Source organism: Tiliqua scincoides, chromosome 4 (assembly GCF_035046505.1).
Source record: "Tiliqua scincoides isolate rTilSci1 chromosome 4, rTilSci1.hap2, whole genome shotgun sequence".
NCBI classification, from domain to species: Eukaryota; Metazoa; Chordata; class Lepidosauria; order Squamata; family Scincidae; genus Tiliqua; species Tiliqua scincoides.
This window is the reverse complement of record NC_089824.1, coordinates 184,398,949-184,411,112: the sequence shown is the minus strand read 5'-3', so window position 1 is coordinate 184,411,112 and position 12,164 is coordinate 184,398,949. Positions and strand designations below refer to the sequence as shown.

Below are 12,164 nucleotides of genomic sequence, written 5' to 3'. Positions count from 1 at the left end.
ACTTAATTCATGTAAGGAAACGGTTTTGTGTGATGGTGTAAACTCTAAAGCAATGTAAATTGTTACTTTGCTATGGAGAAAAAGGGAAGAGTAAGGTATCTTGCCAGGTGGGGAATGACTGTGAATGAACCAAATGAGTACATTTTCTCTGAACAGTCTCTGAGTAACATGTGGAGTTGTTTGTTTCAGCTAAACAGTCTGGAAAGGGGGAGGAGCAGATCTTAAAATTGTATAATTACTAAAATGTCTAATGATGTCTGCTTATTACCACACTAACAAGAGTCTGTGTATGGAGATGACTGAAAATGGATTTTTGAGTATTCTCAAATGACTAGTAAAGCACAGTAAACCTAGCTTGGAAAAATGGTTATATTCATATCTGTTTTGCAAAGAGACAGGCTGTCAAAGCTTTCTGTTTGACTTGGAGAAAAAACTAAATGAGACAGGTTTTTTCCCCACCCTCCTTAAGCAACCAACCCTATCTGAATTGAAGATAGAGGCAGTTGTAGAGAGGAAGTGAAAATAGCCCGGGATATGTATGTGTCATCCCCCTTTACTGCAGTTTATTTAGGGCTTATTTTTTAGCTTAAATTAACCCTCTGATTTTTAGATATAAGGTAATTTTCAGACGTTTAAGAAAAAAAAGTAGTAAATGCAGTGCTAGGTTAGATATACCCATACATCAGATAGTGTTTTGGAAAAATGTGGACCAGGTGTCCCAAGACAATGGAATAATAGCAAAACATATTCATCAGAGAAATGATACTTCAGAAAGCATAATTTAATGTCATTAATAGGTCATTTTCATAGAATTCAGAATGATCAAGAATGTGCATTGTTCATTTTACTCTTTGTGAGATTTGTATAATAACATTTGAGCTCTTTGCTAAGCTCCTATGTGTGTTGATTTGCATTGAGGCATCTGTTTGAGATTTCATACTGTGTTGAATGAATTTTGTAGTTACTGCTGTGCCTGATATACAACAGGAATTGTGCTGAGGAACAGAGTTGACGCAATTTCTTAAGAACATAAGAACAGCCCTGCTGGCTCAGGCCACAGGCTCATCTAATCCAGCTTCCTGTATCTCACAGTGGCCCACCAAATGGCTCAGGGATCACACAAGACAGCAAGAGACCTGCTTCCTGGTGCCCACCCTTGCATTTGGCATTCTGAGGTAACCCTCTTCTAAATTAGGAGGTTGCACATACACATAATGGCTTGTAACCTGTAATGGACTTTTCCTCCAGAAATTTGTCCAATTCCCTTTTTTAAAGGCATATAGGCCAGACGCCATCACCACATCCTGTGGCAAGGAGTTCCACAGACCAACCACACACTGAGTAAAGAAATATTCTTTTGTCTGTCCTAACTCTCCCAACACTCAATTTTAGTTAATGTCCCCTGGTTCTGTTGTTGTGTGAGAGGGAAAAGAACATCTCTCTATCCACCTTATCCGTCCCCTGCATAATTTTGTATGTCTCAATCATGTTCCCACTCAGGTGCCTTTTTTCTAGAGACTGAAGAGCCCCAAATTCTGTAGCCTTTCCTCATAAGCCCAGTAATAATTTCAGTCACTCTCTTTTGCACCTGTTCCATTTCTACTATAGCCTTTGAGATGTGGCAACCAGAACTAGATGTGGCCACTAGAACAGGTGTGGCCTTACTATTGATTTGTACAATGGCATCATATTAGCCGTTTTATTCTTAAAACCTTTCCTAATGATCCCAAGCGTAGAATTGACCTTTGCCACCACCTCACACTGAGTTGACACTTTCCTCGAGCTGTCCACCAGTACCCCAAGATCCCTCTCCTAATCCATCACAGACAACCCATTAGCCTGTATATGAAGTTTTATTTTTTTTCTGCCCCAATGTGCTTTACTTTACGCTTACTTACATTGAAATGCCATTTTGCTGCCCATTCTCCCAGAAGGAGATATCCTTCTGGAGCTCATCACAATCTCTTCTGGTCTTCACCACTCAAAATTTGGTGTTGTCTGCAAACTTAGCCACCTTGCTGTTTCACCTTGTCCCCAGGTCATTTATGAACAGGTTGAAAAGCACTGGTTCTAGGACAGATCCTTGGGGCACATTGCCTTTCCCCTCTCTATTGTGAAAATTGCCCATTGACACCCACTCTCTGCTTCCTGGTCCTCAACCAGTTCCTGATTCATGAGAGGACCTGCCCTCTAATTCCCTGTGTGTGTGTGTATTCAAAATTAGCCAAGGCAAATATGACCAGTGGCTAAAAATGAGCTTTCAAAGGTTTTATCAATTTTTTTAGTGGTTGGGGGAGTATTTAATTGCTAATCTTGTATAGTTGTGATAGCAAAACAAGTGAAATATAAAATACTCTGCAGGAAGTCTTGTTATCAATAGAAGATGGTGGTTAGAGGAGTGAAGTTCTTAAAACTCTCAAAATATTTTAATATAATACCTATTCAATGTGTTCAGATTATTTACTGATGCTCTGTTTTTCTTTAAACTGCATGATGGAAAAGTTGAGTTTTAACTTTTAAAGGTTTCTAAATTGTAGCTCAAATCACTTATTTTCACAGAGATCCTAACCAAAGACATACATGTTGCATTAAACTTCATGTAGTGATGATGTCTGTTGAACCTAGAGAAGTGATCTCACAGGAGTGAGGGTTTATAAGCTTGATTTTGCAAAAATCTTTGCTCAGTAGAGCACTGTAGTTCTAGTGTGTTGAGTGAGACTACTGACAACCTGGAATACTTTGCTCTTCTATATTAGAATTTTGATCCTTAAGAAATCTATTATGTTTGGGCTGATCTGTTACAGCTGCTACAATATTTATAAACTTAACCAATGGATGCTGCAATTCTATGTCGTAGGCAAATAGTTACAAAGGTCTATGTAGTTGGCTTTAATCATGAATTGAACTGGGGGGGGGTGTGTTTTGGAAATAGATCCTTGTTTATGCAACCTTCCAGTGCACCATAAATACCATGGTTCAGTTTTGTTCTGTGAACATTTGGACTGTAGTCCACCACAGAGTTAAGCACACTTATTTTAGCAAGCTTTAGGTATGCCCAACCCTTCTCTGTGTGTGGCCTTCAAATTTTTCACAAATACCACAATACTACAGGTTAAGTCTCATTATTCACAAGAGTATCATTCCCAGATCTCACGTGGATGGCAAAAATTCCTGGCAGCAAAGATGCACTGCATATGAGTTGCAGGGCTGAATCCCCTTCATCCTTTACATCCTAGCCCTGAGCCCATCACAAAGGCTAGTAACTTGAATTCAGAATTCAGAGGATGAGCATAGCTTTCATGAACTCAGGCCAATTTTTCACAAAGGTTTCACAACAGGAGAGGAAACTGAACGCTTTCCACATGCGCTGCTTCCGACGCATTCTCGGCATCACCTGGCAGGACAAAGTTCCAAACAACACAGTCCTGGAATGTGCTGGAATCCCTAGCATGTATGCACTGCTGAAACAGATGCCTACGTTGACTCGCTCATGTCGTGAGAATGGATGATGGCTGCATCCCAAAGGATCTCCTCTGTGGAGAACTCGTGCAAGGAAAGCGCCCTACAGGTAGACCACAGCTGCGATACAAGGACATCTGCAAGAGGGATCTGAAGGCCTTAGGAGTGGACCTCAACAAGTGGGAAACCCTGGCCTCTGAGCGGCCCGCTTGGAGGCAGGCTGTGCAGCATGGCCTTTCCCAGTTTGAAGAGACACTTGGCCAACAGTCTGAGGCAAAGAGGCAAAGAAGGAAGGCCCATAGCCAGGGAGACAGACCAGGGACAGACTGCACTTGCTCCCAGTGTGGAAGAGAGGGATTGTCACTCCCGAATTGGCCTTTTCAGCCACACTAGACGCTGTTCCAGAACCACCATTCAGAGCACGATACCAGTCTTTCGAGACTGAAGGTTGCCAACATACATCAGATGCCCTCCTGTCTGTACTTCACTCCTGAAGCCTTTGGAAGGGCAGGCTGAGAGAACTTAAAGTAAGCCTGGTACCGTATTCCTAGAGCTCTGGACACATGGTGCTGGCCTCACCAGGGTCTTTGCATGGACAAAGAATGAGGAGAATCAAGAAAATCTTGTGGATCCCAACTTTTCTCTTTTTTGTTGTTTATAAAGAACCTAAATTGCTCAGTTCTACTTAAGTACTTTAAGTACTGCTGAATTGTTCAGTTCTACTTACTTCTACTTGAAAAGAGAGCTCCATGTTAGTTCTCTTCACAGCAAATGTAATGATTAAAATTTCTTCATGAAGTGCCTTCATCAAGACCCTGTTGGAGAGAAGGAATTAGCAGAGTAATCAGCAAAAACACCCCTTTCCTATGGTAAAGATATATCCCACCACCCAGGCTAGTTGCTATCAATGAAACATACAGGTTGTGTCTCATTATTTAGGAGGGTTTCTCACATTGATTTGCTTTAGTGCATTTTCTGCCATCCATTTAAAAAACAAAGTCCCTTTGCTCCAGTTACTTAAAAACAGTCTTGCTGACCTTTTGTAATGCACACAGAGGCAATCAATCTCTCTTCAGGCACTTAGGCTTCACTAGGAGGCAGCAATCCCTCCCTTTACTTAGGAGTACAGTGAGGGGGAAAGAATGGAGAAGGTGCTAATCACTGCCATTTAGTCTTAGTTCACGTGCTCAGGGGGAAGGGAGGGGTTTTTCTTGTGCCTGGAGAGAGAATGACTGATGGATTGTCAGCTGGCTGCCCTCTCTTGCATTAACAAGGCTATTTTCCTTTAAAGGGTGAAAAATACATGGATAATTAGGTTATAATTGTAGTCACTTGCATGACTGTCTCTCTACAACAGTAAAAAGCAGTTTTTAAAACTGTGATTTTAAAGGGATGCATTTTTCCCCTTCTCCAGGGATCAGCACGTTCCTTCTCATTTACAGGGGCCATTCGAGTCAAATCTGTTTATAAAAAATCTGTGTATATATAGGTGTATCTGTATATATAGGTTGCACCTATATATTTGTAAATTCTTATTGTAAAATGTGTGTGCATTGTTCATCTCTGTTACAGTACTGTACCACACTTCATACAGTCAAATAATCTCACATGAAGCTTAGAACTCTGCTGGAGATTAACCAATCTCCAGTGGAAATCTATGACAGGGTCAGTCCTTGGCATCTGAGAAACTCCTGTCTCAGACAGGCAGTGGTCAGGTTGCAAGGCTTAAGGCATGTTGGTTGTATGCTTTTTATTGTTGCAGCTTTCCCAATCTCCTTAATGCTAAGTAATGCTTCTGTGAAAAACTGGTAGAAATCTCAGCATGTGTGTACGTGCGCGTGTGTGCTGTGCTCCAGTTGTGCCTGGAGAGTGTTCTGAGGGCCGGAGAGGCCATGCGGCTCTCCTCAGAATGCCTTCTGAAGGCCTAAAAACATCCCTTCTGGCTTTTCAGGAAAACCAGGAAGTTATGTTTTTAGGGATTTAAAGGGCATTCTGAGGGGAAGCGCATGGCCTCCCTGGCTCTCGGAATGCTTCCAGGTGCAACTGCAGCACAGCTCTGGTCACATTTAGTTGAGCGGGCCAGAGACTTGCAGGGGTCCAGAGACTTGCCATGGGCTGGATAAAGGCTTGTTGCGGGCCGCATCTGGCCTCAGGGCTGGGTTTTGGAGACCCCTGCCTTACGTCATGAAAACCTGTAGCTAAAGTTTGAAGCTTTTTAAAAACTATAATTCCCAGATGCCTACTACACTAGTTAGACACGTAAGAAACCTTGCACTGTGTCATCCATTAAAATGTCTTTGGTATATCCCAAATCACCAGTGTTTGTAATGCACTGGTAGGGGATCTGCAGCATGAGTTACATTCCAAGCATATAAGTATCTTGATCTCATGAAGCCTGTGCAAGGCACATAGGCAGCTCTTGAAACTTTTTAGTGTTATCAGTCACTGCTTAATTTAGAGGAGCTGACTGACCTTCAGTCTTGCTTTCAGGAGTAACTAGCAGAGTATGTGGTATTGTGGTATTCTGCACGAGTGAAGGTATTTCTAATTTGGTGTTCTCACCAGTGCTTTTTTCTCTCTGCTTCACCTGCTTTAAGTACCTTAGTATTGTACAGCTTCCTTTTGACACTTTAAAAATATATTCATCAGCCTTTAAAGATAAGAGCAGTCTTCTGTTGAAGATGGGGAGATCTTTATTCTTGTAGCATCTTTTTTTTGAGAAATGGTCTGGCTAATCAGTGTGTAAAACTTTCACATTTAGTTGTGTTTAATCTCTCTAACTTGGCTGCCTACACTGAGCATTAAAAATTTTTTACTTCTCCATTGAATAGGATCATCTTAAAACAAAGTAGGTTACCATTTGTCAATGCAGCTAGAAAATATTTTTCTATGCAGTTACAGAGCAACAGGAGTCTAATGCAGGGGTCTCCAAACATTTTGGCCAGAGGGCCACATCAAATATCTGGCACAGTGTTGAGGACCGGGGAAAAAATTTAAATATAAAATTAATATAAATAAATTAGAGATGGAACTTAGATGAGTGAATAAATGAATGAATGGGCTCATTCATTCAAACTCCCTGGCCCTTAGAACACCCTCCAGACGCAACCAGAGCACAGTTCCAGTCATGTTTGGCCAAGTGGGCCAGAGGCTTTCAGGGAACTTGAGGCTGGCCACAGGCCGCATCTGGCCCCTGGGCTGGTGTTTGGAGACCCATGGAATTTAATGTAAACCTTCTGACTGCAGAAGGCATAGAGGAAAGTGAGCAACGGCACCTTGGAGAACTGGTGGCAATGCAGCATCAGGTAGTGGAAAATTTGGGAAATGCTGTCAGTGAGAGTAGCAGTGAGAGAGCATTAGGAGAAAATGGCTGTAGGACTAAGGTTAGGAAGACTTCTGTCTAGAGCAGTAGTGGGTTCAAAGAATTAAAAAGGGGGGAAGGGAGGCTGAGAGGGAAGAATGTATTATGTGCTTGCGGGGTGGTATAAAAGATTTGTAAAGTTTACTTCTTCACTTTAATAAGTAGCAGTAGCCATGAGCATTGAAAATTTAAGTATTAAACTCTATGACCATTTCCTATGCTTGAGATCTCTGAGTGTACGTCCACATATGCCAACACAAGGACAGTTCTGCTGGAGCAGAAATTCATCTGCTGGGGGACTTGCCCTTGACACCAGTACAACACCGGAGCAATGCTGTGCTGACATAGCTTGGATGCCAGTGCACCTCTGCTGGTAAAGAAGCCAAAATGGGAAGGAGAAGAATGTGTGAGGGGGAGGAATCTGTGGACCCGAGCCACAGTTTCACCTAACAGCTGAAACAGTGGATATGGGACCCCCGTACCTCGTGAGAGAGAAACACTATGCGAACGACAGAGCTGGTGTAAGGAGTAAATCCATAGGAGACAATGGGGAGGGAAAAACACCAGAAAAACAACACTTCCTGCTTCACCCACTTTCTTATGACACAGCATTGGATACAGACAACATTCGGCAGCATATATAAAATGTGTTTTTGTCTATGTATATGTGCGCGCGCGCGCACACACACACACACACACACACACACACAATGTGTGTATGTATGTATATAAAAATAATGTATAAACCTTCTTCTAGGGAGACTATAGCTTAAATCGGTGGTTCCCAAACTGAGTTGTGGCTCCTCCAGAGCTGCGGAAATCAGCCACGGGAGCTGCATAAAACCAACAGCCCGATACAATGTATAGGATTGTAGCCCTAATGGGGAGCTGCAGCCAATGTCCCAGTAGGTCAAGGGAGCTGACAGTTGAAAATGTTTGGGAATCATTGGCTTAGATGATGGGATACATGGCACAGGGCTCTGATACGTTATTGTTCACACACATCACAGTAGGGGGAACTTTCACAATGGAAACTATGTTGGAAGAGCACTTTGTGCACAGAGGAAGCACTTGGCACCAACAATCAGGTTGTTCCTCACACACATATGGCAAAATATTTTGTTAATTTTTGTCATCTCAGAATAATTATTGCACATATTCTGTCCCAGGAGGCCTCCATACACAAACGCCCAACTGGAATTTTTATGTTCCATCCCAATAGGGGAGGCAAGGGCACTGCATCCCACAAAGGTAAGCAAAGGAGTGAAGGAAATTCCATACCACCACACTTGGATGCTGCATCTCTGTCTCGTGTATTGGTTCCCCCTCTGAACCTTCAGGATTGTCAAATGTGTCTTTGCTACAAACAGTGTTTGAAAAAAGAAGGAATGGTTAGGTAATGGCTAAGAGTGGGGAGTACCTGTTCTTCCTTGGTAAATTTTAAAGACAGCAAGAATTTGTATTGCTGAGCACTCATCAGAATTCCATTTTTTTTTTTACAGAGTTCCAATACAACGTCCCCTTTTCCCTAGCAGGAAAGGGAATATTCCAATCCACCATGCTCTCACCCCCAACAGGGCACCACTGTGTGTACACTCTGGTGGTACCACTCTCCCTCACAGAGTATGCATCTCAACATGTGATACTGTCGTCAAGCCCTTGCGACTTTCTCTGTTCTTTTTCTTGTACCCCACAGGCAGCTTTATCCATAGACAAAGACACTATGCAAACCCCAAGGGAAGTCTGTTGACTGCCTGCAGTGACCATTGTGAGACAGCTGCTGCTCTGTGAGATTGCTGACCTGTTTCTTCCACTCAGTCCTGTGTGGCTTTGCAAACTCCACTGCAGTGTACCAACTGGTGCAGCCAAACCTCAATGGCACAACAGCCTTGCTAGGAGGAGATAGTGGGCAACCTCATTTGTGTGTTTCTCTATCAGATGCTGATCTCTGTTACCATTTAATAAAATACAGTTTAATAAAAACTTGATCATGGTTCTTGTCTCTTTTTTTTAAACAGATAGACATCCCTTCTTCCCATTATAGTTGTTTCTAACCTCAGCTGATCTCGGGGTGGTACTCTGTGCTGTGGAGGGTCCTCTTTGCTCTCGGGGTCTGCAGCATCCTCAGTCTGCGACTCACTGAGTTTCAAAAAGGTGTATGCTTCTCTGTGACCATGAGCCCTGTCTTTTCCACTGTTGTGTAATGATGCAGCCAGTTATAGGATGGGGAGGACAGCATACTGACAGCCATTCTGGCAGATGCCAATGATGAGAGTGAGCTGCTGAGAGATGAGGCTGACGGCTGGTTCATATGATGTGTTTGCAGGAGTTGGAACATAGGTAAAGCCGATATCAGGCCTATAGAGTTTAACTTGATTTGAATTGTATGACTAAGTTTGCAGTGCATCCAGGACCCAGAATGCCTATAATTGGTTGTGCTGCTTTTTTCACTCAGCTGTTCATGGGCATTTCGTTCCCATGAGTGTGACTGATGACTGTGTACTGATTCAAACTAGGCTGTCCCTTCTGAAGGAATCTAAAATAAACAATGAGTTTTGCTTTATGATCCAGCTGCTGTAGCCTTGAAATGCAGTTATTGCAGAACTATTTTCCGTCAGCAGCCAAATGCTTTTGAAATATCTTGTAATTTCCTCAATTCTGTGTCAGGAATTTGAGACTATTTTGCAATTCCCAGACCCTGTATGAAAGATCTAAAAGTGAGTTACAAAGACATCAGCTTGATGGATATTCAGTAAGTACAGCTAACTGTAGAGCCCAACTTGCACTGTATTTGCAGTAGAGACCAGAGTATGGTAGTTCTGAAACTACAGAGCAAAGAAATATGTCAAATTGTTAAAATTTACTCCTCTTCCTTAGGAAAATTCAGATAACCAATTGTCATTCATTCATTCATTCACAATACCTTTATTGGCATAAATAAACTTATATATATCCCATCTCGTTTCTAACTGCTTAGGAAATCTAAGCCTGAAAATGAAACCTTGCAGTACTCATAAGCTTTCACATTTAAACTAGTTTGGCCTAGAACAGGTGTATGAATGAGTTTTTCTTGAGCTTGAGTCGTAGTATCTGATTTTCAATCTTTACATTTGTACTTGGTCTTTTCAAACCAAGCCTTGAGATCAGGCAAGTTCTAAGTAAGTGCATATAATTTGGAAGCTGTTTATGAAGTGGTTTAGGACTGTAAGAACACAACTTCTACCAACGGCTGATCACTAAAAGTATTTTACTTTCAGTAGTGTTTCATGTTCTTTAGATAGCTACTTTCCAATTCTCGGTACTGAGGTTTGAAGTGGTCTGTCAGAATGGAAATCGAGCATTGTTCCCGCATGCTTAGGACTCTACAGCCCTAACTATGATGCTCTCTCTTCTTTGCAGATCTTTGAGTGCTAGTTGAGTTACTACCCACTTCTATCAAGATGCCACCAGCAATTGGAGGCCCTGTGGGATATACACCACCAGAAGGAGGATGGGGTTGGGCTGTAGTTGTTGGTGCCTTTATCTCTATTGGCTTCTCTTATGCATTCCCGAAATCCATTACGGTATTCTTCAAAGAGATAGAGGTCATATTTGAAGCATCTAGCAGCAAAGTGTCCTGGATCTCCTCCATTATGCTGGCAGTTATGTATGCAGGAGGTAAGTTTGCAAATTGAATAAATTGCATGCTTTAATCATGTGGGATACAGAGGCTTGACTTAATTGCTGTTTCTAATTTAGTTTTATGTTTTAGTTAGAGGCAGGAAAGCATCATTACAGGTTTTGTTGTAGTAGCCTTATTTGGTTTCCCATGTGGTTAAATGAACTTTTAATACCCAAAATAGGAAAAAAGCTAATCTGTCCTGCTTCTTTGTAAAGCCGTAAATACAATCTTTCCGGGTAATTAACTACTTGCATAATTCTGCACTTATTACAACTTGTTTCCCTGATATCATTTTCCAGAAGTCTCATGTAAGTAGCTAAACCAAGTACATGACATGTTTCATACAGTTAGCTACCATAAGGAAAGGAAATACCTGCTCAACCCTATAAGTCACAAGAATATGTGCTGTAGGAACCGAGAAAGAATTAGTCTTCAAAACTACTATGTCTTTGTCAACTTCAGCTAAGAAGCGTGACCAGGTACAGAGTAGACTAGCTATGGCAAGTCTCTATACTAGTCTTTGGAGCTTAAGCAATCTGCTATGAATGTATCCATTTTATGATGGTGTGTCCCTGCTAAAAGAGGAAGCAAAAGTTCAAGATCCAGGAACCTCTTACTTGTTCCTTTCTGTTGTGAGGGTAGTTTAAACTATTTTTTTCTAATTGAAGCTATTTGTAACAATACCTAAAATGGTAATACCAACCTTACTACTGTCTCAAGAATTTCAAATAAAAACAAAGTGGAAAAAAATCTCTTTTCACTTTGGAATTAAGTGTACTTTGCCACTGAATAAAGAAATGGAGAGACAGGGTGGATTTTGTCATTTGTAGAGGCAGGGAAGAAAACAAAAAGGACTGCTTTTCAAAAAGTTTGCTATACAGGGCCACTATACCTGCGGGGGTCTGTTCCAGGGTCCCCAACAGATACAGAAACAGTGGATAACAGTGAATAATGTGCATGTGGCAGGAGGTAGAAATGGTCTCTCTCCCCCAACATGCCCATTCACACTGTTTAGATCAGTGTTTCTCAACCAATGGTACTTGTACCAGTAGTGTTACTAGTTTACCACTAGTGAGATGATGTCTGGTGGTACAGTCCTTGCAGGACCCCCACCGCCTGGCAGTGAGACCAGCAATGCAATGTTTTAAGCAGCAGTAGGAGACTTGGTTCAGGAGGCAGAACTCTAGTGTGCACTTCTCGCAAGCTCGAAAGATCCCTCTCGTTTGCCCTGAGCTTCTTATGGGTGTTTGTTGTGTTACACTTGACCTCCCAATATGGAAACAACTGGTGATGATGTCATTGCCAGTTACTTCTGGTAGTACTTCCAGTAGGTGGACCATGCAAAATGCTACAGTGGGGGACAAACACTGGTTTAGATTAGTGAAATTGAAAAATGTTGAAAATGTTTTTGCTTTTACAGGTCTTCCTTAAGACATTCTTGCTTGTACAGGACACATAGGGCAGGCTGCTGGTAGCCTGCATGCTTGAATAGATTAAATTGATAACAGGAAGCAGTTAACTTCTGCTTCTTAACTTTCAGTTTAATCTCTTCAAGCATGGAGGCTGCAGGCAGCCTGCCTGTGTGTCCTGTAAAAGCAAGATCTGTTAAGGAAGACCTGTAAAAACAAGATTTTTTTGCCCCTGTAAGGATCTACACAAGGTTAATGGGCATGTGGGGGGGGT

At 41.9% G+C, this 12,164-nt stretch overlaps 1 protein-coding gene across 2 annotated transcripts in view; it reads left to right on the top strand.

The window, feature by feature from the left end:
• SLC16A1 (solute carrier family 16 member 1) overlaps positions 1-12,164 on the top strand; it is a 52,863-nt gene that overhangs the window by 20,230 nt on the left and 20,469 nt on the right. For both annotated transcript variants that reach the window (XM_066626530.1, XM_066626531.1), the window contains exon 2: positions 10,220-10,477. In XM_066626530.1, coding sequence (XP_066482627.1) covers positions 10,261-10,477 — 217 coding nt within the window. In that variant the 5' untranslated portion in view covers positions 10,220-10,260. The remainder of the gene's footprint in view (positions 1-10,219; positions 10,478-12,164) is intronic.